The sequence below is a fragment of the Thalassophryne amazonica genome, chromosome 12 (genome assembly GCF_902500255.1).
Source record: "Thalassophryne amazonica chromosome 12, fThaAma1.1, whole genome shotgun sequence".
Classification (NCBI taxonomy): Eukaryota; Metazoa; Chordata; class Actinopteri; order Batrachoidiformes; family Batrachoididae; genus Thalassophryne; species Thalassophryne amazonica.
Genome location: NC_047114.1, coordinates 63,364,212 through 63,391,219, shown reverse-complemented (window position 1 = coordinate 63,391,219; position 27,008 = coordinate 63,364,212). Strand labels below are relative to the sequence as shown.

Genomic DNA, 27,008 nt, shown 5'->3' with positions numbered 1-27,008 from the left:
TGGAGTACATCCGGACCGCGAAGCGTCTGAACCCCAGGCAAGCCCGCTGGTCGTTGTTCTTCGGGTGTTTTGACTTCCGGATCACCTACCGCCCCGGGACTAAGAACCAACGATCTGACGCCCTGTCCCGGGTGCATGAAGAGGAGGTCAAGACCGAGCTGTCAGACCCCCCTGAAACCATCATCCCAGAGTCCACTGTCGTGGCCACCCTTACCTGGGACGTGGAGAAGACCGTCCGGGAGGCCCTGACACGGAGCCCGGACCCGGGGACAGGTCCGAAGGACAGACTGTACATCCCACCAGAGGCCAGGGCTGCGGTCCTTGACTTCTGTCACGGTTCCAAGCTCTCCTGTCACCCAGGGGTGCGAAGGACCGTGGCAGTGGTCCGGCAGCGCTTCTGGTGGGCGTCTATGAAAGCCGACGTCCGGGAGTGTGTCCAGGCCTGCACCACCTGTGCCAGGGGCAAAGCCGACCATCACAAGGCCCAAGGCCTCCTCCAGCCTCTGCCTGTGCCTCGTCGCCCCTGGTCTCATATCGGCCTGGACTTTGTCACGGGCCTCCCGCCGTCCCAGGGCAACACCACCATCTTAACGATAGTGGACTGGTTCTCCAAGGCGGCCCACTTCGTGGCCCTCCCGAACCTCCCGACGGCCCAGGAGACTGCAGACCTCCTGGTCCACCACGTCGTGCGTCTGCATGGGATTCCAGCAGACATTGTCTCAGATCGTGGTCCTCAGTTCTCCTCCCAGGTCTGGAGGAGTTTCTGCAGGGAACTGGGGGCCACCGTCAGTCTCTCGTCTGGGTACCACCCCCAGACGAACGGGCAGGCAGAGCGGACGAACCAGGAACTGGAGCAGGCCCTCCGCTGCGTGACCTCTGCGCACCCGACGGCCTGGAGTGACCATCTGGCCTGGATCGAGTACGCTCATAATAGCCAAGTTTCATCTGCCACCAGCCTCTCCCCGTTTGAGGTGTGGTTGGGGTACCAGCCCCATTGTTTCCGCTAGTGGAGGGAGAGGTCGGGGTGCCCTCGGTCCAGGCCCATCTGAGGAAGTGCCGTCGGGTGTGGCGTACCGCCCGCTCTGCCCTGCTCAGAGCCCGGACGAGGGCTAAGGCCCATGCAGACCGCCGGCGTTCCCCGGCCCCTGCATACCAGCCCGGGCAGGCGGTTTGGTTATCCACAAAGGACATACCTCTGCAAACGGAATCCCAAAAGCTGAAGGACAGATTTATAGGACCCTTCACCATCGTGAAGGTCCTCAGTCCAGCCGCAGTGAAGCTGGCAGCTTCAGCTTCACTGCGGCTTCAATCCGGTATTCCATGTCTCCAGACTCAAACCCTGCCACACCTCTCCCCTCTGTGCCCCCAGACCGGCGCCGCCGCCTGCCCGGATCATCGACGGGGAGCCGGCTTGGACTGTGCGCCGACTCCTGGACGTTCGTCGAAAGGGCCGGGGGTTCCAGTATTTGGTGGACTGGGAAGGATATGGACCCGAAGAACGCTCCTGGGTGAAGAGGAGCTTCATCCTGGACCCGGCCCTCCTGGCTGAATTCTACGCCCGGCACCCGGACAAGCCTGGTCGGGCGCCAGGAGGCGCCCGTTGAGGGGGGGGTCCTGTTGTGTGGGCCGCTGAAGAGGAGGTACTGCTGGCCCACCACCACCAGATGGCGCCCTGCTTGGAGTGCGGGCTTCAAGCACGAGAGGACACCAGAGCCACTGGGAGTGACAGCTGTCACTCATCCTCAGGACCAGCTGCACTCATTCATCATCATCACCATCACCATAAAGGCCGGACTGCAACTCCACCTCCTCGCCGAGAAATCAGCTACCATTCAGGTACTTTTCTCTGCTGACTCAAAAACGTTGAGTAATAATCTGAACTTCTTTTGCAGCCGTTATCCTGTGGTGTTGCCTTATCTGTGGGATTGGCATTTGGTGTGATCAGCGACGGCTTCGCTTCACACTCCAATCAGATAAGTGGTTAGACAGGAGCTGCACGAGTGTGTGATTGGAGGTGGAGGTTCTCCCTCCTTTACTGAACACTGACTGTGGGATTACTGAGTGTGCGAACTCACACTCATCAGGACTGTCTGTTTTCTGCCAGCAGTACCGGGTCTGACTGCTGAAGACAGTGGCCACCTGGGGCGCAGGGCTTGGCGGCTCCGGTGTTCTTCAGCTCCGTTGGTGGTGGAAGCTGTGTGGGGATCCAACTCTTCTCTCGCCAGGCGTCTTCTATCGTCGAGCCTGCCCACACGTCACCTGGTGTATGATTGACAGTCCACCATATTGTTATTGTCTGTACGTCGTTGTGCGATTCACAACATTAAATTGTTACTTTTGGCTTATCCATTGTCCGTTCATTAACGCCCCCTGTTGTGGGTCCGTGACACGACACTTTCACAACAAGTTGTATATTTTGTAATTACAGTTTCGATTTTCTCATGAAAATTAATTAAGATTTGATCAGGGTTTCTAAGTTGCATTTCATTTGACCAATCAATATTGTCAATCTCTTCGTTTAATCGTGGTAAATTAGAGTTTAGTACTTTGGTCACAGTTGGATGACTAGCATGACCTTTTTTATTCTTGGCTTTTTTCCTGATTACATATGTAAGGAAATGATCAGAAATAGCAGTTTCTACTATACCAGAGAGAGCGAATTTGGAGGGTTGAGAAGTAAAGATGAGATGAAGCACAGAGCTGCGTGTTTTTCCAATTCTAGTTGGGTTTTTGATTAACTGAGTAAGTCCAAGTTTGGTTGCAAGAGCTTTTAAAGGTTTAGATGAGCTGTCATTCCAGTCCAGATTTAGGTCACCAAGTACAATCAATTCCTTTGTATTCACTAATTTTAATATATCAGAGAGTTGAGACACATATAGGTTCGGATTTACATTCGGAGGTTTATATACGTTACTATAATTGTAATTGCGTGTTGATTTGTAAAATTAATAACTAGCTGCAGTGACTCTGAAGCAGTTTCAATGTTTGATATGGAGTGCGCATAATTTTGACTTACATAGAGCACTACTCCACCTCCACATTTACCAATACGGTCTTTCCGATATAAACTATAGTTTTCAATGGAGAGAAAAGAATCAGGAATTTCTGGTGTTAGCCAGGATTCACTGATTGCCATTACATGGGCTTTAGTTTGTGCTAGTAACTTGTCCCAGAATCACTCTGAAAGAATTGTGAAAAAGACAAGGGATAATTTTTAATATAAATTAATCTATTTGTTTAATGCCAGTATAGCAGGTGGGAATTCACACCTTGTCCACATGATGCCGATAATCCAATCATGTCTACTACTAATATATTTACATTTGAACAGCTGCAGTACACTGAAAAATATTAAACGTGTGGTTTGATGTCAGATAAAACTCGGCTAATATATTTAACAATAGAACAGTCCCTCTTAAATAATTATGGCTCACAATTACATCTAGTAACTATAGTTTTGTTACATTTATGATAAAATATACGTATGTATGCATCGTGTGTTATTAATTGAATGTACGAGTTGCACATGGCATCGTTTTGTTTAATAAGGCCCTTCACATTTTAACTCTTCAATGGTTCGTACACATGAATCACAGTTTGTATACATGTGCAAACATTTTGTAGTCGTTTATTTTTAGAAATAGCATGCATTAACATTGTCATGTGCATCTTTTAGGTCCAATTTTGTACATGCACAACAGTTATGAGACCCAAGGACACTAAAGAGTTGGACCTTTGTTCTCCTGCAGATATCAGCATCACTAAACAGCCCTGTCCAACCAGCAACCTCATGACTAAGCTCTGCACAGGTATCTCTCAATCTCAAAGGTTGAGGACCGAGAAACACGAACATTACTGCTGAAATGTTGCTACAGCTTTTACACGTTTGCCTCTCAGACACTTCTGATGGCCAAATCCAAAATGTCATTAAAAGCCTGGATCTTAGTATTGATCCAGGACAATCATAAACCAAGATGCTCCTATTTCTCACTCAGCTTCTTAAGTACTGCTGTCAGGGTATCCATTGATTCATCAAAAATCAATCTGACAAAGTGACCATCGGGTTCTTGGTCACCTCCCTGATTAAGGCCCTTCTTCCCCGATCACTCAGGTTAGATGTGTAGCAGCTTTAGGAAGAGTCCTGATGGATCCGAGCTTCTTCCATTTAAGGATGATGATGCCCACTGTGCTTATTGGGACCTTCAAAGCAGTAAAAGTGTTTTATACTTTCCCCAAATTTGTGCATTGATGCAATCCTGTCTCAGAGGTCAGCAAAAATTAGCAAAAATCCAAATAAATAAATAAATAATAATAATAATAATAAAAATAACTTCACATTGTCACATTGAAAAAATGAATTTCATCCATTTTGGAGTAAGGCTGTAACAACATAAGGTGGGAAAAGTGAAGCGCTGTGGATACTTTCTGGATGCACAGTACGTGCAGCCAAGATTGGCCTCATTAGCCATATCAAAAAGTTGTAACAGCAGCTGACAACAGAACACACGCATCCAGACCTTAACTGATCACCTGCACCTGAGCTCAATTTTTAGCTATATGGCAAAAGCTACGAATACTTATGATGTGATTTATTTTTTTTTTATTTTTAATAAATCTGCAAAAATCTCAAAAACGTTTTTACGTTGTCATAGGGTTTTGTGTGCAGAATTTTGAGGAAAAAGGCTATAACATATCAAAATGTGGAAAAAATGAAGTGCTGTGAATACTTTCCAGATGCACCGTATGCTACTGGTGTCCTCTGACCTTACAAAATCCCAGTCCATGCAAGCACTGAACAGCAGAGGAGCCAGACTATATCCCTGATGAACCTCAGAATTCACTTTGTGGTGGTGGTATAGGTGGAGAGAAGACTGCTCCTGCTGCATGCAGCATTTGGGGGTACTGCAATTGTTCCTCCAGCCTACTTTGGAGTTGGTGGCAGAGGTGTCAAATCCAGCTTCAGAAAGTAAAAGTCCAGCCACATATTTGTTCCATCTTCCCAATAAACCAGCTGATTGTAATTAGTTCAGCTCTTCAGGCAGGTGGATGAGCTAATTATTGAAATCACCTGTTTTAGGTGCACAGGTAGAAGTAACACACGTGAGGGTTTTTACTTTCTGAAGCCGGATTTGACATCTCTGGTTGGTGGTGATGGGATTGGCATTCATTTCACCCTTGAACACTTCCCCAAAGCTTGGCACTTGGCACCGGAAAATAAAAACTCTTTGGTACTCCGTGGGCGCAACTTAGCTGCTGTTTTCCACTAGAGAGTGACACATGATATGGACAGAAACCATTTAGAGCCTTATCTGTAAACCACAGGAAACTACCAAGAGTCTTGCCTCCAGAGGGTGGTGAGTGACTGGTGAGATTAGACCTGTTCAAAAAATAACTTTTTCATTAAACTTATTCAAACTGATATTATTCCCATTCTCCAAGGTCTAAATTAACTAAATATACCAGTTACTTTGATCTTGGACCTCGGCTATGCCTGCCTCAAGAGCCATGTAGTTTTATTGTTGACGTTTTTCAAAAACACTGCAAAATTCGGGATATTATGTCCTTGTTTTCATTGTAGCTTCCCAGAGATTGATGCTATAGCATTGAAAGTGGTACCAAACAATAGCTAATAAAATTTTCTTGCATAGGGTATAAAACACATAAACACCTGTGTAAATTTTAACAAATTTTAATGCACAAGCATACATATTTTTGATGCTTGGAAAGGATGACATCATATGATACATAACCTTATCTCAAAAATGTTACTCTTAATGCACATATACTACAATTATCACATATTACATTGAGGAATAGGTTTAAACCAATTAAGTTTTATCTCTTCATTTCAGATTGTTTGTGAACTGCTGACATCATGACATCTGGAAGGCAACTACGCAGCGGGAAAGTGGTCAGCGATACAAGTGAACGGGATGAACCAACTGAGAAGAGAAGAAAGGTGGCAACTCCTGCCACAACGTCGTCCAGTGATGTGTATCTCATTGGGCAACCCAGCTCCAGCAGTAAGTAGTGTGCAGTAATCTGGTGGACTTTCCTTGAAGTCATTCATGTAACTTTGGCTCAAGTTATAGCGAGTGTTTATCCTGTTTCGTCTTGTAGTGGAGGCTGATATAACAAAGTCATCAAGATCTGCGCCTCCTGCCTTCAACACTGCAGACACCATGGCTGTAGTCTGGTTGTCAGAGAGTGACAACCAATCTGCAGTGCTACAAATCTCTTCACCGGTCATAACTGACCGTGGAAAGTGTAAGGTTATTGTACTTGGTTTTGATGAACAGTTTGGTGTTGGCTCAGTGTATTCTGAACCATTACTAGTACCACTGCCTTCACTGTTCTGAGTCTTTATCAGTTGAAATTTCCCCAACTTCTGCTGCTGCAGCAGCAGTCACTGATAACAGTCTCTTCTCTTTCTTCTTGGAAACTTTTCTCTCTAGACTTCTTCTCAAACACCTTGTCATGACCTGACATGTATGCCAGTCGAGTGGTCTGTTGGTCCAAGTAGAAATTGACGTCCTCTTCCTTGGCCTCCTTTGTGAGCAGCCTGTTGCTTCTTATATCCTCCACAGCATCTTTTGATCTAATATCAAATAGCTTGTCTAAGTCCTTCAGAAAGTCAGTTTGTTTCTCTTCCTCTGGTTTGTTGTCTCTTCCCTTGTTTTTGACAATTTTCCTGTACTTTTCATGGAGGATCATGAAGTGATTGACTGCATTTGGTCTAGTCAGTGTTTTAATCCTTGCCATACTCCAGAATGGCAAAATGACATCCAGTGTATCATGGGCTAGAGACCTATTGTCACTGTTGGGATTCTCATTTCTCAAATGCAGGAAATACTGGAACACCTGGCAATTAGAAGGAAGTTGACAGCCACTACTGCTGGAGCTGGGTTGCCCAATGAGATACACATTACTGGACGACGTTGTGGCAGGAGTTGCCACCTTTCTTCTCTTCTCAGTTGGTTCATCCCGTTCACTTGTATCGCTGACCACTTTCCCGCTGCGTAGTTGTCTTCCAGATGCCATGTCAGCAGTTCACAAACAATCTGAAATGAAGAGATAAAACTTAATTGGTTTAAACCTATTCCTCAATGTAATATGTGATAATTGTAGTATATGTGCATTAAGAGTAACATTTTTGAGATAAAGTTATGTATCATATGATGTCATCCTTTCCAAGCATCAAAAATATGTGTTTGTGCATTAAAATGAGTTAAAATTTACACAGGTGTTTATGTTTTATACCCTATGCAAGAAAATTTTATTAGCTATCGTTTGGTACCACTTGTAATGCTATAGCATCAATCTCTGGGAAGCTACAATGAAAACAAGGACATATAATATCCCAAATTTTGCAGTGTTTTTGAAAAACGTCAACAATACTTGTAAAACTACATGGCTCTTGAGGCAGGCATAGCCGAGGTCCAAGATCAAAGTAACTGGTATATTTAGTTAATTTAGACAGTGATGCCGGTAACGCTCTAATCTGACCACTTCTTTTAGTAACGAGTAATCTAACGCGTTAATCTTTCCAAATCAGTAATCAGATTAAAGTTACTTCTCCATGTCACTGTGCGTTACTATTATTTTTCATTGTGGGTCGATAGCAGCATTAAACTTGGTCCGTGGGCAGGAGGTCGGGGTTCGACTGAACGTCCCACTTTAAGCGAGCTGTGATCTTTTAATCCGCGGTTTTTTTGCAGCTGCTCGACTCGTCCTCACCTCTTAAAGCGCGGTGATCAGCACACCTGCGCTGAGCTTTACAAAGAGATTTTTATACTTTTTCCCTCCTTTATTTAGAATTCTGATCTGAGCTGCTCTGTATCGTCTAGTTAAAAACAGCTGATCCTCCGCGACGCGTCAACAACTAACACTATTTTCCACTCAAATGCACCTAAACTCTCTTTCTGAGGACCACATGATGTGAAAACGCAATAAAACTTTCTTACCTGTAAATCTGATCCTGTTTTCTGCATAAATAAATGTTATCCATTCTTTGTGCTCAAACGCCAAAGCAGGGGCGAATCCAGATGGAATGGGGGCGTGGGGCAAGGATGTGCCCCCCTCACAACACCCCTAGATTAAAGGTCCAGTTTTGAAGCCGTTTTTTTTTACTACAACTACTAATATTGCTTGAAATAATAATAATTTCGACAAGTAAAATGTTTAGAGAGAATTTAAATGTTAGAATTTAATAGTTACCTTTATAAACAATGTAGGCTCGAAATTGCAAGTTTTACTGTTACAGTGCTGTCAACAGTTAAATATGAGGTCAAGAAAGACGTCTTTATTTTACTTTTTATAAAACAAGTATTTATTTTCATTGAAGTCAAGAAAGGGTGACTATAAAGTGAGTTTTGGCAAAACAGGTATCATTGTCATGTTGAGGTGGCAGCGGGTTGTTGTCGGCAGCTGGGAAAAGTAACTAAAAAAATAACTAGTAATCTAACTTAGTTACTTTTACAATTGAGTAATCAGTAAAGTAACTAAGTTACTTTTTCAAAGTAACTGTGGCAACACTGAATTTAGACCTTGGAGAATGGGAATAATATCAGTTTGAATAGGTTTAATGAAAAAGCTATTTTTTGAACAGGTCCATGGTGAGGTACTTGAGGGAATGTCCTCTCCACAGTGGCAGCCAGGTCCAAACCTGAGGCAGATCATGTGAGTGGGCATCTGGAGCATCCTTTCTCAGACATGACAGGCTCCAATAGGAGCACAATGCTCAGTACTACTACTCATAAATCCAGAACCTTCCAACTGTTGAACATTATATACTTGTTTTGTCATTTCCATTCTTGTGTAAGCACAAAACAGCATGCTCCATTTATGTTAGCAGTAAAAATTTACCATCAGAAATCCCTGTCATGAGTCACAAATCTAACATTGGTAAAATGTCACTTTGAGATTTAACGTTTTACAAACCTGAATTCAAAAATCCTTAAGGTGAAAGGTACACCGCATTTTACTGAACAGAAGCATACTGCTTTTATATGATGATTTTATCTAGTTTCTGGACAATAAACCAGCCACAGCGTTAACGTACAAGATATGCTTGTTTAATTCTTTTAGTACAGAAATATGCTTTTTTTTAACATTTAGTAATTCAAGTTGGTAGCATCATCTTGATTTTGAAGTGGCATTAAAAGAAATCTGCACAAACTTTAGCACTGGAACTGTCCATCAAATTCCCTCATTAGAGCAGTGATTCTGATGCTGATCCCTGGGACCCACAGCACTGCCCATGTCTCCGTGTTCTACCCCAACATACGTCAAGACACAGGCTCATAACGAAGCCCTTCATTAGCCAGAGCAGGGGTCTGCAGCCAATCAAGAGCTGGTCGACACCAGTTCTGGACAGACTGTTTTGTGTGTCTCTCTGGCTTAAAATGAAACTGTGCTGTGGGTCAGCATCAGGACTGTGAAGCCCCTGCATTAGGTAAACAAGCACACTACTGCCGTACAGGAGCCAACCTACACAAAAAAGTAGCATTCATTTAACGGTGGCACACTGGTCAACTCAATATTCACTGGGGGTGGGGGGGAGAGACCTTAAATCGGGATTATGTTACAAATTATAGGAAAGGTTCCTTTTACAGATAGTATAATGGCCTAATGTCACAACATAGAATGGGTAAGACAAGTGCCGTTACTTTAAAATATTGGGGGGGGGGGGAACTATCTGATCTGATCTAGGGTGTACAAAAAAACAAAAACCAAATATACTGATAAGCCAAAGTTCCCCCCGCCAACATTCATTTAGAAGTAAGGAAATAAGATTAGCAACATCCACAAAAGTCATTCACAAAGAATGAATATGAAAGATAACTGAATTGAAATCTTCTGTTTTCGTCATAGTGAGCATACAGATGAACTGCTTAAGAAGCGATTGTAGAATGTTTGCAGAAACATCACTGTGAGCTCACACCTCACCATTTATGTGAATGTATGCTTTAATGTGATTTTTAAAAAACAAACAAAAAAGAGAATATGAAATGTTTACTTTGTAATACTGGCTAATTTTTTTTTCTTTAGTGAAAATTAACTTAATGCCAGATTTATGAGACCAGCAAATTTATAAAGCAGATCAGGCTTGTTTCTACTCCCCGTGCTAACTAACCACTCCTTTTAAAGCCACAAGGGGTAAGGCTGCCAATGTTTATGAAACCCCTCAGTTAAAAAAAGAAAAAAAAACACCTTGCCCTAACAACACCAGACATACTCCATTGATCCAATCAAAAAGAAACAAAACAAAACAAAACAAAAAAAACCCTGCAGTATAATTACATATATAAAAGTGAATCTACCAACCTTTCAAACACTATGTTAAAAAAAAATAAAAATGAAAAAAATAAATAGACAATCATAAGCACAAATGTAATATTTGGCAGGTATGCACAACATCAGTCTGTAAACAAAACATAATTGCATTGGGAGAGATGTCCCCAAACTTCTCTGTGTCAGACAGGACTGGAGGCGGCAGTGGTTTCGTTCAACTTTATGTACACGTCTCCTCAGACTATGCATGCAGCCGGCTCCTCCCACCTCCAGCTACAAGTTGGCTAATTAAATAAGGGCAGTTGATGGGCACTCTCTGCAGACTGCTGAGGTGAAAACTCCAAGAAGGTTCCTGATTACAACGAGGACTCCACACATGCAATGATAAACGACCATCTTCTAGTTGTAGCGCTACTTTCTACCGGATCCTGGTGAAGAGATTTAGCACTGAAACGGATTCCTGTAAGAGTGGTGGACAAAAGAGCCACATAAAAGTGATAATAATAATAATAATATATACATACATACATACATACATACATACACACACGGTGGGCCAATAAAATGTTACCACTTTTTGATCGTACACAAATTTTTGAAATGAGAACTTATTCGAAAATTTTATTTACAGACTTGCAACAGAGCATCAAATTAACATTGATGCTTTGTCTCTTGTTTCCGCACAATTCAATAATTGATGACATTTTTAATTGTACGACTTAAAAAAGTGGTAACATTTTATTGGCCCACCATATACAACCCCTGGCAAAAATTATGGAATCACCGGCCTCGGAGGATGTTCATTCAGTTGTTTAATTTTGTAGAAAAAAAGCAGATCACAGACATTACACAAAACTAAAGTCATTTCAAATGGCAACTTTCTGGCTTTAAGAAACACTATAAGAAATCAGGAAAAAAAAATTGTGGCAGTCAGTAACGGTTACTTTTTTAGACCAAGCAGAGGGAAAAAAATATGGAATCACTCAATTCTGAGGAAAAAATTATGGAATCATGAAAAACAAAAGAACACGCCAACACATCACTAGTATTTTGTTGCACCACCTCTGGCTTTTATACCAGCTTGCAGTCTCTGAGGCATGGACTTAATGAGTGACAAACAGTACTCTTCATCAATCTGGCTCCAACTTTCTCTGATTGCTGTTGCCAGATCAGCTTTGCAGGTTGCAGCCTTGTCATGGACCATTTTCTTCAACTTCCACCAAAGATTTTCAATTGGATTAAGATCCGGACTATTTGCAGGCCATGACACTGACCCTATGTGTCTTTTTGCAAGGAATATTTTCACAGTTTTTGCTCTATGGCAAGATGCATTATCATCTTGAAAAATGATTTCATCATCCCCAAACATCCTTTCAATTGATGGGATAAGAAAAGTGTCCAAAATATCAACGTAAACTTGTGCATTTATTGATGATGTAATGACAGCCATCTCCCCAGTGCCTTTACCTGACATGCAGCCCCATATCATCAATGACTATGGAAATTTACATGTTCTCTTCAGGCAGTCATCTTTATAAATCTCATTGGAACGGCACCAAACAAAACTTCCAGCATCATCACCTTGCCCAATGCAGATTTGAGATTCATCACAGAATATGACTTTCATCCAGTCATCCACAGTCCACGATTGCTTTTCCTTAGCCCATTGTAACCTTGTTTTTTTCTGTTTAGGTGTTAATGATGGCTTTCGTTTAGCTTTTCTGTATGTAAATCCCATTTCCTTTAGGTGGTTTCTTACAGTTCGGTCACAGACGTTGACTCCAGTTTCCTCCCATTCGTTCCTCATTTGTTTTGCTGTGCATGTTCGATTTTTGAGACATACTGCTTTAGGTTTTCTGTCTTGATGCTTTGATGTCTTCCTTGGTCTACCAGTATGTTTGCCTTTAACAACCTTCCCATGTTGTTTGTATTTTGTCCAGAGTTTAGACACAGCTGACTGTGAACAACCAACATCTTTTGCAACATTGCATGATGATTTACCCTCTTTTAAGAGTTTAATAATCCTCTCCTTTGTTTCAACTGACATCTCTTGTGTTGGAGCCATGATTCATGTCAGTCCACTTGGTGCAACAGCTCTCCAAGGTGTGATCACTCCTTTATAGATGCAGACTAATGAGCAGATCTGATTTGATGCAGATGTTAGTTTTGGGGATGAAAATTTACAGGGTGATTCCATAATTTTTTCCTCAGAATTGAGTGAGTCCATATTTTTTTTCCCTCTGCTTGGTCTAAAAAAGTAACCGTTACTGACTGCCACAATTATTTTTCCTGATTTCTTATAGTGTTTCTTAAAGCCAGAAAGTTGCCATTTGAAATTACTTTAGTTTTGTGTCATGTCTGTGATCTGCTTTTTTCTACAAAATTAAACAACTGAATGAACATCCTCCGAGGCTGGTGATTCCATAATTATTGCCAACAGCCAAAGTATTAAAAATCAAAGTAAAATCATAAACTGTGGGACAGTTCGAAGACTCAATCTGTAGAACTCTTATGCTGTGTTTACACATAGGCAAGAAGTGTTACGAATGTCATATTTGTGTCAGTCTTGGCACATTCCTGAAATTCTTAGCGTGACAACGCATCTGAATAGGTTTCTTAATAGTGCGTGTTGGTGTGTGATATTCGTGATTTTCATGGAGCATGTTTTTGGCTGTCAAAAAAAAAAAATCTTCCACGAATGTCACACACCACCCTCATTTCGCCTCATGTCATGGAGGTCGCAACTGAGCGTGTTGATCCATCTTGATTAGTGATGATCCTTAATAGAGTGTGACAGCGTTCTTCTCTGACGTGTGCACAATTAAACCCTGCTGCACCACATCCAGTTTCATTGCTGCAGTATGGTGAAGAAGGTCAGTGACGCCAAGTTGGCTAAAAGTTTCGTTCCAGTGCTCCTCAGTGCGCTCCTGCAGGTGTTTCACCTGCTGCACGTGCCTGATGTGTGGGAAAATGACCGAGATGAGAGCTACATGGAGCCACATATCTGGCTCTCTCGCCATCTCCTCCTCCTCCTCTCTGTGCCACTCCATGGCACAGAGCCCAACTAAGCATGCAGTCACAAAGTTCTTCTGCTGTGGATTTTGAGGAGCAAACTGGAGCGATCTGAATTGTTCAGCAACTGACGGTTGGATGAATATGGGTGTGTGTGTGTGTCACATTCACAACGTGACAACGCCGAACAACCCGGAATATTATTCTTGACTGTGCGTAATGGTTCCTGATAATTCTCCAGCAACATGTGCCATTAATCGTAATGCGTGGTAACAGGTTGCAACAGTTCCTAAGGACACCTGACGCCTCTGCCCCGAATCATCACATTCGTGATCAGTGGCCAAGAATGTGTACTTCGTGGCATTCCTGACTTGCCACTGTTATGTGTAAATGCAGCTTAAAGAATAATTACCTTAGTGGATCTCATCTTGCTGAAGACATTCCAGAACCGAAGTGTTTCATCTCCAGCTCCTGTCACGATAGCCTCTCCATCAGGGGACATAGCCTGGGCACAAAGTTTTATTATCTTGCAGTCGACAGTCACTTTGTCTAAGCAGGTGGTTTTCATAGAACAATGATGAAAGTGAGCTAAGAGGAAAAAATAAAACCCAAAGCAAAACACTGACTAGTAGTGATGCATGGGTCAATTCATAACCCAGTGATAAAATATTGCAGGAGCAGGCGGGGCGGGTCAAAAAGTGACAATGCAGAGTTCACAAAAAGTAATGAATAACACTGGTCAACAACACCAAAACATTTCTTGCATGGACTTTGAGAACTGATTGAGGGTAATTTTTGGGGTGCTAAATCTGAATCTGAGCTCAGATTTCCTCTATCACATCACATTTTTATGCAATCTGCATAATCCGCATTGATGGATTACACAAAAATTGCTCATTCATTCACAAGGAGTTTAGCACAGCTAATCATGCACATACGTAAGCAGCTTCAAAGCATAGTTTTTAAACCAGCTTCAGGAAATGAGAACAAGAGCCATAATATCGTTTATGGCGCCAAAGAGGTGTGCGAGACTGCAGCTTTTGCTTCAATGCTTGATATGATAAACATGTTTTCATATCTCAAAAATGTGATGTGGCTAACAAAAACTAACACTAGATTCAGATTCAGTGCCCCCAAATTACCCAAAATGCATTGAAAAAGTCCATGCAAGAAAAATTGTTGACCAGTGTAATCTTGATATATTACACACTCCAGAAAGTGCGCTCTGCTCAGCGTGGTGCGTACATGTCAGTAGGCTGTAGTTGATGCTCCATACTACGTTTGCATTCTGTCTGCAGAACAGCACTGCACACCTGCCCAATGTACAGACAAAATAATTGCGGAAAAAATAGCTGTGGCACACAACACAACACAAGCTCAAACTGGTAGTCAAACAGCGGCTTCTTTATATCACAGACAATCGAGCAACTTTTTTTTCTGTTTATAATCCCAGCCGCACTCTCTCGCGTGCACACACACGTTCAAAATAACAGCAATGTGTTTAAAAAAGTGAATTCAGCTCAAAATCCTTAAAACAGCTTTGATTCTATTCTATTCCACATTCTATTCCAAATCAAAACAAGAAAAATTTACCATATTTGTTATTAATTTACATAAAGTGAAGAAAAAGAAATATTAGGCTGTTCCAAAAAAAAAAACAAAAAACAAAAACAAAAACAAAAAAAACAGCAGTGCCTAAATTTTTTCTTTAGGGATCATGGATCAGCCTCCTGTGGGTTCACCACCTGCAGAGGGGGCCATGGGGGTCGGGTGCAGAGAGGATTGGGTGGCGGTCGAGGGCGGGTGGCACGGCGGCCCGGTCCATGCTCACAGCCCCTGGCTGTTGGGACATGGAATGTCACCTCGCTGGGGGGCAAGGAGCCTGAGCTTGTGCAGGAGGGTGAGAGATACCGACTAGAGATAGTCGGGCTCACCTCCATGCACAGAATGGGCTCTGGTACCCAACTCCTGGAGAGGGGCTAGACACTTCATTTTTCTGGCGTGGCCCACGGGGAGAGGCGGAGAGCTGGGGTTGCATTGCTTATTGCTCCCCAGCTCAGTCGCCATGTGTTGGAGTTCACTCCGGTGAACGAGAGGGTCACGTCCCTACGCCTTCGGGTCGGGGACAGGTCTCTCACTGTTGTCTCGGCCTACGGGCCGAGCGGCAGTGTAGAGTACCCGACCTTCCTGGAGTCCCTGGGAGGGGTACTAGATAGCGCTCCGACTGGGGACTCCATTGTTCTCCTGGGGGATTTCAACGCCCACGTGGGCGGCGACAGTGAGACCTGGAGGGGGGTGATCGGGAAGCACGGCCTCCCCGATCTGAACCCAAGTGGTGTTCAGTTGTTGGACTTCTGTGCTAGTCACAGTTTGTCCATCACGAACACCATGTTCGAGCACAAGGGTGTCCATAAGTGTAAGTGGCACCAGGACACCCTGAGCCGGAGGTCGATGATCGACTCTGTAGTCGTATCATCTGACCTTCGGCCAAGTGTCTCGGACACTCGGGTAAAGAGAGGGGCAGAGCTGTCGACCGATCACCACCTGGTGGTGAGTTGGATCCGCTGGGAGGGGGGAAGCCGGTCAGACCTGGCAGGCACAAACGTATCGTGAGGGTCTGCTGGGAACGACTGGCGGAACCCTCTGTCAGGGAGGTCTTCAACTCCCACCTCCGGGAGAGCTTCTCCCAGATCCCGGGGGAGGTTGGAGACATGGAGTCCGAGTGGACCATGTTCTCCACCTCCATTGTTGATGCGGCCGCTCGTAGCTGTGGTTGCAAGGTCTCTGGTGCCTGTTGCGGTGGCAATCCCCGAACCCGGTGGTGGACACCGGACGTAAGGGATGCCGTCAAGCTGAAGAAGGAGTCCTACTTATCTTTGTTGGTAGGTGGGACCCCAGAGGCAGCTCACAGGTACCGGCAGACCAAGCGTTCCCCAGAGGCAAAAACTCGGGTCTGGGAGGAGTTCGGGGAGGCTATGGAGGAGGACTATCGGTCGGCCTCGAAGAGATTCTGGCAAACCGTCCGACGCCTCAGGAGGTGGAAGCAGCTCTCCACCGGCACTGTTTACGGTGCGGGTGGGGAGCTGTTGACCTTGACTGGGGATGTTGTTGGGCGGTGGAAGGAGTACTTCGAGGATCTCCTCAATCCCATCGTCACGTCTTCCGAAGTGGAAGCAGAGACTGGGGACCCAGAGGCGGACTCATCCATTACCCAGGCAGAAGTCACCGAGGTGGTTAGAAAGCTCCTCGGTGGCAAGGCTCCTGGGGTGGATGAAATCCGTCCTGAGTATCTTAAGTCTCTGGATGTTGTGGGACTGTCGTGGCTGACACACCTCTGCAACATCGCGTGGCGATTGGGGACAGTGCCTCTGGATTAGCAGACCGGGGTGGTGGTCCCTCTGTTTAAGAAGGGGGACCGGAGGGTGTGTTCCAACTATAGGGGGATCACACTCCTCAGCCTCCCCAGTAAGGTCTATTCCAGAGTACTGGAGAGGAGAATTCGACTGATGGTCGAACCTCGGATTCAGGAGGAGCAGTGTGGTTTTCGTCCTGGTTGCAGCACACTGGACCAGCTCTACACGCTCCATCGGGTGCTCGAGGGTTCATGGGAGTTCGCCCAACCAGTCCACATGTGTTTTGTGGATCTGGAGAAGGCGTTCGACCGTGTCCCTCGGGGCACCCTGTGGGGAGTGTTCCGGGAGTACGGGGTCCGGGGTCCTTTGCTAAGGGCTATCCGGTCCCTGTACGACCGCAGCAGGAGCTTGGTTCGCATTGCCGGTAGTAAGTCAAACCTGTTTCCAGTGCACGTTGGCCTCCGCCAGGGCTGCCCTTTGTCACCGGTTCTGTTCATTATTTTTATGGACAGAATTTCTAGGCGCAGCCAGGGTGTAGAGGGGGTCTGGTTTGGGAACCACAGAATCTCGTCTCTGCTGTTTGCGGACGATGTGGTTCTGTTGGCTTTGTCAAATCAGGACCTTCAGCGTGCACTGGGGCGGTTTGCAGCCAAGTGTGAGGCGTCCGGGATGAAAATCAGCACCTCCAAATCCAAGGCCATGGTTCTCGACCGGAAAAAGGTGATTTGCCCTCTTCAGGTCGGTGGAGTGTCCTTGCCTCAAGTGGAGGAGTTTAAGTATCTCGGGGTCTTGTTCACGAGTGAGGGACAGATGGAGCGTGAGATCGATAGACGGATCGGTGCAGCGTCTGCAGTGATGCGGTCACTGTATCGGACCGTCGTGGTGAAGAGAGAGCTGAGTACGGGGGCAAAGCTCTCGATTTACCGACTGATCTATGTTCCGATCCTCACCTATGGTTATGAGATTTGGCTCATGACCGAAAGAACGAGATCGCAGGTACAAGCAGGCGAGATGAGTTTCCTCCGCAGGGTGGCTGGGTGCTCCCTTAGAGATAGGGTGAGGAGCTCGGAGTCAAGCCGCTGCTCCTCCACATCGAAAGGAGTCAGTTGAGGTGGCTCGGGCATCTTTTCCGGATGCCCCCTGGACGCCTCGCTGGAGAGGTGTTCCGGGCACGTCCCATTGGGAGGAGGCCCCGGGGAAGACCCAGGACACGCTGGAAGGATTACATCTCTCGGCTGGCTTGGGAACGCCTTGGGGTTCCCCCGGAGGAGCTGGGGGAGGTGTGTGTGGATCGGGAGGTCTGGGCGGCTTTGCTTGAGCTGCTGCCCCCGCGACCTGACTCCGGATAAAGCAGAAGAAAATGGATGGATGGATCATGGATCAGTTTGTGTGTATTAAAAAAAAAAAAAAACAATTTCAAGGATTTGGAGCTTTACTCACTTTTTTAAACACACTGCCATTATTTTGAACACAACTATATGTGTGTATATGTATATATATATTTCTCTTTTCCTCTTCCCCCAATGAATACCCATATGCACTGCAACAAACAGAAAGGTACTAACGTGTACAGATGAGGGGAAAATTATTAGCCCTCTAAGAAATTTTACATTTTTCCCTCAATATTTTCCCAAGTGCTTTTTTAACAGAGCAAGGAAATTTCCACAGCATTTGTAATTATCCTAGTTTTATTTTGGATACTTATAATATTTTACTTTGCACACAGAAATTTTTTTTTTTTTCACAAAAACCTAAAACTATCAGGGTCAAAATTCTTAGTCCCTTTGGAACAGACCTTTTGCAATCATAGCATAAAACACTGTTGTGCAATGATGTGCATTAACTTGGTAATGTTTAAATTTGCAAAATCAAGTTAAAATTAAGGGTTATCTTCCAATGTACACGCAGTATAACATCTTTGGTGCATCATGGGTACAGATAAGTTGAATTCGTATGTCAGATGAGTTTGTATCAGTTTCAGTCAGTGTGTGCAAAATGTCTGGAGTTGCCTTGACAACATCAGACTGTAGGGGAGGGCAGAAGATAAGAGGGGCAGCCGAATGGTTCGCCAAGGGTGCAGAGATTCTTCTGGAGTAAAACAATGGGGTGTTTTGACCTTCGGAGGGTGATAAGCTTGCCATGTTTAGGGTTAAGCAGAGAAACACCATTTACAGCTCTTCTGACCAACCAAATCCAATTTATGAGTATTCCCTGGTCTCCGACATCTTCCTTTGCAAGGTGTACATCTGCTCCAAGATGTTTTCCAACTTACGTCTGAGTTCAAGGGTTAACGCAGTCTGAGAGTGTACCGCCTTGCCCAACTCATTAATCATAATGAACAGGTGAGGGGTAGTGGTTCTAGTAGCAGCCGTCTTGCCAATTCTCCGGTAGGTCAGGGCAGAACATAAACCAATAAGCACCAGCCCTCCCACTATAAAATCAAATATAAATAAGTCTTTGACATTTTCCACAGAGAGTGGTATCAAGCACGCAATGCACCACTTCTCCCAGGTGTCGAGAACATAGGCTGCAGGGTAGGTTCCATTTGGGCACACAGGGTGCCCCAGCCCTGATTTCCTTGTTGAAAAAAATGGTGTCAATAGCATTCTGAGACCAGCTGTGAAGTAGGGACTTTGAAGGTTGGGGCAGAGATAGAGCAGAGAGGAGGAGATGCGACCGCCCTTGTCGGAGTCCCAAGCTTCTCTGATGTGTCTACACATCAGAGAAGCTTGGGACATCATTGAGACACGTCTCAATTAGGGATGGGTATCGAGAACCGGTTCCTTTCGGGTATCGTTAAGAAATGATTCGATCCACCGACATCAATAAGCTTTGTGCTTAATGATTCTGTTATCGGTCCTTCAGAGTGGCCGCTGTTTTGGGGGGTGTTTGTCAGGAAAATGATCATTTCTCTACATTGATTACAGACCCTGCAGCGGGTCCGTAATCAACTTTTCTGCAGCTCGGCTTTGCTTTGAACCTTAAACCAATCGAAGCAGTTGTTCACAGATTGAAGCAATGATTGAAGCAATGCTTCGATCTATTGCTTCGTTTATTCTTTCTTTCTTTCGCTTAATTTTCCACCGCTAAAACCCTAAAGACCATACGTCTGTGGGTATTATTTACCTTTTCTATGTTAAACCGATCTGTTATGGTCTTCTGAAACAGTTGATAGAACGCGTTAGCATATCTATGGCATTTTCAATGTTAAAAGTTAGCATTAAGCAGTTGCAGCTGTCATGTTCAGGTGCATTTGTTTTCAAATTGTAATATTTCTTAAATTTATTTTTGTTTATATATTAATAATCTAATGATTATTATACACAATTTTAGAGAAAGACAAAAACAACCTGAATAGAAACACAACAGAAAATATAAAAGCAACTAACAATGAACATACATAAATAAATAAATACAAACAGAAATAAATAAGTGTTTCCTGTGAACACCTAGTGACTCTTACACCTCCATTTCATCCCTGTCTTATTTCTAGAATTGAAACATTTTCGTGCGGGTGGTGTTGGGGGGGGGGGGGTAATTTGGGGTTTCAGCTTTTTTTTGTTTTTCACCACTTTCATCCCTGAATATGTCAAACATGAGTCATGTTTGTGCGGATTAAAGTTACTAACTGGGACTCCTGTCTTGTTGCGAGAAAGAAACAAGAATCGTCCTCCGTTCTGTTCACACAGCTCCAAATGTTGCGCGGCTCTCTGACGAGTCAAGTCAGAATGATAGAATCCAGTCTGAATTAATAACTTCAAAGTGAAACACCGTTTTGTTTATTTTTATTTATGTACAGAGATCAAGGGTACAATGACCAATTTCATATTTATTTACCGGTACTTTAAGACTCAATGAAATACATAGAAAACCTGTAAAGCCTACTTTTAGTACAAAATTCACGAGGTATCGATAAGGGAATCGATAAGGAATCGGACCGATAAGCAGAATCGATAATGGCATCGGTGTCGATAAAATCTTATCAATACCCATCCCTAGTCTTAATGATGTTCTAGAACAACTGATTCCAGAACAACTGCAAAGCCATAAGTGAATGACTTAGCCAAGTCGAGAATTATAGTCTCAAAGAAGACAATCACTAGAACCCTGTACAGGAATCGATTGTGAAGTTGCATACCAAGAAAAACTCCACTTCTGCAGAATAGACACTTTCAAGCCAGACTGAAGTATGCCAAGGACAACCTGGAGTGTGTCCTTTTGTCAGATGAGATAAAACTAGAGCTCTTTGGCTATAGAGATGTTGCTTATATTTGGAGAAAGAAGGGAAAGGCGCTTAACCCAAAGAACACCATCCCCACAGTGAAAAATGGCGGTGGGAGTATTATTTTGTGGGGACACTTCCATGTGTCTAGAACTGGGAATCTTCTCGAGGTGGAAGAAATCATGAAGAAGGAAAGATATAAGATTTTGAAAGAAAACCTCAAGCAGTCAGCAGCTAAACTGAGTCCAGGTTGTTGCCAAAGAACAATGTGCTGGGATTCCTCAGGAGACATGTCTGAGACTTGTGGAACAGTACAACAAATGACTGCAGGCTGTTATCCGGCAAAAAGGATACATGATTGACTATTAGCATTGAGGGGCTAATAATTTTGTCCCTGGCAGTTTTTGTGAAATAATTTTGATGTTTGTCCTCATCTTTACTATGTGGACATGGACAATTTAATTAATTGAAAGATGCAGTGTTTTGCACAGTAAAACAGAGTGTGCACTCTGTGCTGCCTGATAAATTCTATGTGATTACTGTAACCAACATCTTACAAATTGTGAAATATTAATTATAATACAGTTATAGGTGAGCAGTAATCAGTTTTGGCTAAAAAATAAAAACAAAAGTGTAGCCTGGTTAAAAATATTTTTAAGGTGCCAGATGTCATGTTTATGCATGCCAGAGAGAGAGAATGTTCAGACCCATTGCCCCCGCTTCCCTCTCTCTTTGCGTGTCGGATATGAAAATCACAGCACATTTTTGCAGGTCAAACAGTGTGGACTGGCTCTCAGAATGGGTCGGGTGGGTGCCGGTTTCAAAGAAAACCCTGACCCGCACATCACTGAATAAGTGGGACCAGTGGGCCATTTGCAAAGCTGGAAACCCCAAAGCAACTGAAGGGAGTCTGTGGGGATCCCCCCCAGGAAATTTTGAAATTCTACATGCTCAGTGGTGCATTCTGATACAGACATGATACAAAGACTCTGGGTTTTTTAAACATGTACAAAACTCTACTATGGACCACAAACACCCATATATCAGGTTGAGAAGATGGTGGCCAAGGGGTTAGTGCACTTGGTTTCAGTGCATAAGGTTACTGGTTCAAACCCCACACCGTGCCACATTTCTCCATGTTGCGTCAGGAAGGGCATCCGGTGTAAAATCCTGTGCCAATTCAACACGCCGATCCACCTTGGATTTACTGTGGTGACCCAGAGTGTAACTTACTTACTAAACATACAACATACAAACAAACAACTTACTAAACATCCTGAAAAACACACAGTCCTGACTAGTTTTCCCATGCACTGGCTGAATTTTTTTTGTCAGGTCGTCTATCAGTCAAATGAGCCAAACAAAACTACAAAAATGGGTGCAGCCACAGGAAAGTAAAAACAAAGAATTGATCCCACATAGTTCAAAACTTTTTCTGGATTTTTTGTAACATTTTCAGGGCAATAAATTCATATATGAAGCATTGGCTTCAATTTTTCAAAAAAATTTATCAGGCCAGACAAAAAGCAAAATAAAACAAAAACTGTAAAACTTTCATTACTGACAGAATCAAGTGTGTCCACACAGAAATATTTCTGTCCTAACAAAGCTATACTTTATGCACCAAATAATCAGCAAACACCACAATTAAACTATTGTGTATTTGACTATTTATGTCTCACGTATGTACTGACCAGATAAAGTACTCTGTAAGAATGTCCTGTAAGTTTGGCTACTTGTGTGAGGGAGGGATACTTCCACACCAGGATCTGGTTCTGAGAATAACCATGTGTGCTGACCTGCAGGAAGAGAAAAGTAGATTTGTGACATTTACAGAAGCAAAAGGTTTTAGACACCAAGATGAAAATAACTACAAGTTGTGAGGACAGCAAAAAAACACATCTCTCAAAATGCAGTTCTCTGTACTTTGTTTAAATTATCACAGAAAAATAAACACTTGTCCCAATTTGAGGTTTCAGTGTAGACCCACCAGCTCATTTGTGTGCTTGGACCAGGCCAGGTTGCAGACCTGCGAACCAGTATCGGTGCACTGCAGGGGTTGTCCTGTCAGCGTGTTCCAGAAGCGGACGCAGCGGTCAGCAGTGCCACCTCCTGACGCCAGCAGGCCGTGCTGATGGGGGGACCAGGCAATGGCCTTCACTGCAGCCAAGTGTTCAGTGTACTGCTGCACTGGGACCACGTTCGAGTGGTTCCACACAAGCAGCTACACGCACCAGGGGGAGAGTTCTGTTATTCTGTGCAATGGTGACTGAGATGTATACAGGTGAGATACTCCTTCTGCATACCTTGTTATCATTTCCCCCAGATGCCAGAAGCTGATGGTCTGTGCTCCATTTGAGCCCGCAGACCTCCTGTCTGTGTCCTTGGAGACGACGCTCTGACTGGACAGGCGGGGCTCTGATGTCCCGCTGAAGGATCACTCTATCACGGCTTCCGGACGACAGCTGGTCGGCATTCCATGCTAGTGCACCTGACAGTAGAGAAAAATAGATCTGATTGGCTGCCACAACACATGTGAAGATAAATGTATGGCAGTAATATTACACTTCCACAGCTGAGTACACCTCCAAAATCTCCTGAATAAAAACTCACCCACTCTGGCTGTATGTCCTTCTAGTACAGAAAGTTTCTTCCCTGCTGCTGCATCCCAGATCTGTACATAACCTTTGTGAGTGCCCACAGCAACCAGGTTACCCTAAAGACACCAATTACCACAGATTATCACACCAATACATGGAAAAATCCACAACTGCTGAAACGTTTACAAAAGGGAATTTACGTAGGGGGTGGGGTGTGTGTAACACTTTCTGAAATGAAATTCCAGATTTGTCATAAAATATAAAGCTGATTTTCACAGTTTTTGCTGTTAATCCAACTGTTAATTTTTTTTAAACATTTTGCTGAGAACTGGAAACGGGCAATTATGCTCCATCATCAGAAACCAGACAAAGTTTAGATTTCTTCCCAAATCTGACCTTGTGCTGTAGATGTCAACATGTTCCCAAGTCTCAGCAATTACACTGCTCAGTATTATTTGAAAAGCAATGTGGCCAAAAATATGAAAATATAACCCACACTGGAATTGAAGTTCCTCTCTACTACATAAGTAAGTCCCTTCGGCTGCTCCCTTGTTTGCACTCGGGGTCGCCACAGCAAATCCAAGGTGGATCTGCATGTTGAATTGGCATAGGTTTTACGCCGGATGCCCTTCCTGACGCAACTCCACATTACATGGAGAAATGTGGCAGGGGTGGGATTTGAACCCAGAACCTTCTGCACTGAAACCAAGTGCATTAACCACTTGGCCACCACTCTACTACATAAATTGTAATAATACTACACTTGTGTACTGCATTTTGTCCTGTGCAGTAGGGCTGCAACTAACGACTATTTCCACATTCAACTGATGTTATTTTCTTGATTAATCAATTACGTGTTTGGCCCAAAAGATTTCAGAATAAAGTGAAAAATGTTGGGTAGCACAGTAGCTTAGTGGTTAGCACTGTGGCCTCACAGCGAGAAGGTCATGACATTGATTCCCACCTGCGGCCTTTCAGTGTGGAGTATGCATGTTCTTCCTGTGTTTGTGTGGGTTCCCTACGGTGCTCCAGCTTCCTCCCAAGTCCAAAAACATGCAGGTTAGGTGAATTGAAAACTTTAAATTGTCCGTAGGCGTGCGTGTAGGTGTGAATGCGTTTGTCTAAATGTGGCCCTGTTACAGAGTGGCGTCCTGTCCAGGGTGTATCCCACCTCACGCCCTATGAATGCTGGGATAGGCTCCAGCCCCTATGACCCTTAATTGGAGTAAGCAGTTGAAGATGAGTGAGTGAGTGAAAAATGTTGATCAATGTTTTCCAAAGCCCAAGACGATGCCCTCAAATGTCTTGTTCTGCCCACAACCCAAAGATATCAGAGAAGAAGACAGAAGCTACTCATGAAACCACAAAGGTCTTCACATTTAAGAAGCTGAAATAAAAAAAAATTTCAAGATTTTATAATGACTCAAAATGATTAAATGATTATGAAAATAGTTGGTAATGAATTTATAGCCTTGGTGTAGCTCTACTGTTTCATAGGTAAGTGTATGTTGTTACAACTCTACATTTGTGCACAATGTAACTGGCAACTGCTGGCGAGAAAAAGATGATGAACACACCCTCTCCGACCAGCCCACTGAAGTCACAGAGTCTCCTTCTACAGAGAGGTCACACAGGCGTGTCACCTAAAGAGGAAAAAGAAGGGTGAATACAATTACAATAATCAGTACAACTAAATGCCAAAAATCTTTAACACAAGTCAGAATACATTTTTCTCAACCTCAGAAATGATTGCGGAGGTGATGTTCCAGTGGTTAAGCGTTGGGCTTGAGACCAGAGGATCCTTGGTTCAACTCCCCGCTACAACAGAAAAATCACTAAGGGCCCTTGGGCAAGGTTCTTAATCCCCCAGTTGCTCCCGCTGTGCAACTGAGCACCTTGCATGGCGGCACCCTGACATTGGTGTGAATGTGTGTGTGCGGCATCACTGTAAAGTGCTTTGAATATCTGATTCAGATGGACAAGCAGTATATAAATACAGTCCATTTGTCAACTTCTACAAAGCTAAAGTAATATTTGAAAGAGAGAGAGAAAAATGAAAGTAATCATGTTAACACAAAGCAAAAACACAAACCCAAAAATATTACACATTTTTGTCCGTTTGGTGCTTTTATTCTTCCCACTGATGCTTTGCAACAGGGCAAATCTGAACCAGGTCATGAAACTTGTGGCTGAAACTGTACTGGTTTGCAGTCTCAAGTGAGCTCACTACACCATAATCATGTCAAAAATGCTCAAAAATGTGTTTTCACACAAATGAGCCGTCCTCATTTCTTCATTCTTGATGAAGTGCATTATAAGACAACATACATACAGCAGCATTCATCACAACATTGGCGCTGAATGCTACACACAGCAACAGTGTGCCAAATAACCATTTTTACATCAACTACAAACTAAAGCATGTCATTTGGGTGACATGAAGTCACTATTTCTACTTTTTCCAATGATTAGTTTGGAAAAATCACCGTTTCTCTCAACCATGTAGAAAAGTGGCATTTGTGAGCAGGTCAGACACACCTGGCTGGTGCAGGCACTCCACAGATACACACATGTGCCCAGGCCAACACTAAGCACATTGAGAGAGGACCAGTCCACAAGGTTGAGGTAGAAATCATCCTGAAGCTCGGGAGCATCCAGAACTTTGAATGGAATTTTGGAAATTTTGCGTGTGGGTTTCCTTGGCGACCGCAGTAACTTCTGGCTGCAATATAGAATATTGTTAGAATATCACGATGATGTTGTGATGGTCTTTGAAAAGAAATGGCAAATAAGAATGGCAAAAAATACCTGTTACTACTGACAGGCGATAAAGAATAAGGAGAGACTGTATTTCCATCTTCCTCTGGCAGAGATCTCTTAGTACTTACGGAATACTGCAAAACACAGTGTTAAACTTAAGTGGATAAATCAAACATACATACAGTAGTGTTCAGAATAACAGTAGTGCTATGTGACTAAAAAGATTAATCCAGGTTTTGAGCATATTTCTTATTGTTACATGGGAAACAAGGTACCAGTAGATTCTCACAAATCCAACAAGACCAAGCATTCATGATATGCACACTCAAGGCTATGAAATTGGACTATTAGTAAAAAAAAAAAAAAAAAGTAGAAAAGTGGGTGTTCACAATAATAGTAGTGTGGCATTCAGTCAGTGAGTTTGTCAATTTTGTGGAACAAACAGGTGTGAATCAGGTGTCCCCTATTTAAGGATGAAGCCAGCACCTGTTGAACATGTTTTTCTCTTTGAAAGCCTGAGGAAAATGGGACATTCAAGACATTGTTCAGAAGAACAGTGTAGTTTGATTAAAAAGCTGATTGGAGAGGGAAAAACCTATACGCAGGTGCAATAAATTATAGGCTGTTCATCTACAATGATCTCCAATGCTTTAAATGGACAAAAAAAAAAAAAAAAAAAAAAAAAAAAAAACAGAGAACATGGAAGAAAATGGAAAACAACCATCAAAATGGATAGAAGAATAACCAGAATGGCAAAGGCTCACCCAT

The 27,008-nt window shown here is 43.5% G+C and overlaps 1 protein-coding gene across 1 annotated transcript in view; it reads right to left on the bottom strand.

Moving 5' to 3' along the window:
- Nucleotides 1–9,057: 9,057 nt before the first annotated feature.
- fzr1a (fizzy/cell division cycle 20 related 1a) overlaps nucleotides 9,058–27,008 on the bottom strand; it is a 38,938-nt gene continuing 20,987 nt past the window's right edge. The window contains exons 6-14 of the mRNA XM_034183103.1: nucleotides 26,289–26,374; nucleotides 26,019–26,202; nucleotides 25,058–25,123; nucleotides 23,494–23,596; nucleotides 23,187–23,371; nucleotides 22,871–23,104; nucleotides 22,575–22,679; nucleotides 13,718–13,810; nucleotides 9,058–10,753 (exon numbers count right to left, since the gene is read on the bottom strand). Coding sequence (XP_034038994.1) covers nucleotides 10,712–10,753; nucleotides 13,718–13,810; nucleotides 22,575–22,679; nucleotides 22,871–23,104; nucleotides 23,187–23,371; nucleotides 23,494–23,596; nucleotides 25,058–25,123; nucleotides 26,019–26,202; nucleotides 26,289–26,374 — 1,098 coding nt within the window. The 3' untranslated portion in view covers nucleotides 9,058–10,711. The remainder of the gene's footprint in view (nucleotides 10,754–13,717; nucleotides 13,811–22,574; nucleotides 22,680–22,870; nucleotides 23,105–23,186; nucleotides 23,372–23,493; nucleotides 23,597–25,057; nucleotides 25,124–26,018; nucleotides 26,203–26,288; nucleotides 26,375–27,008) is intronic.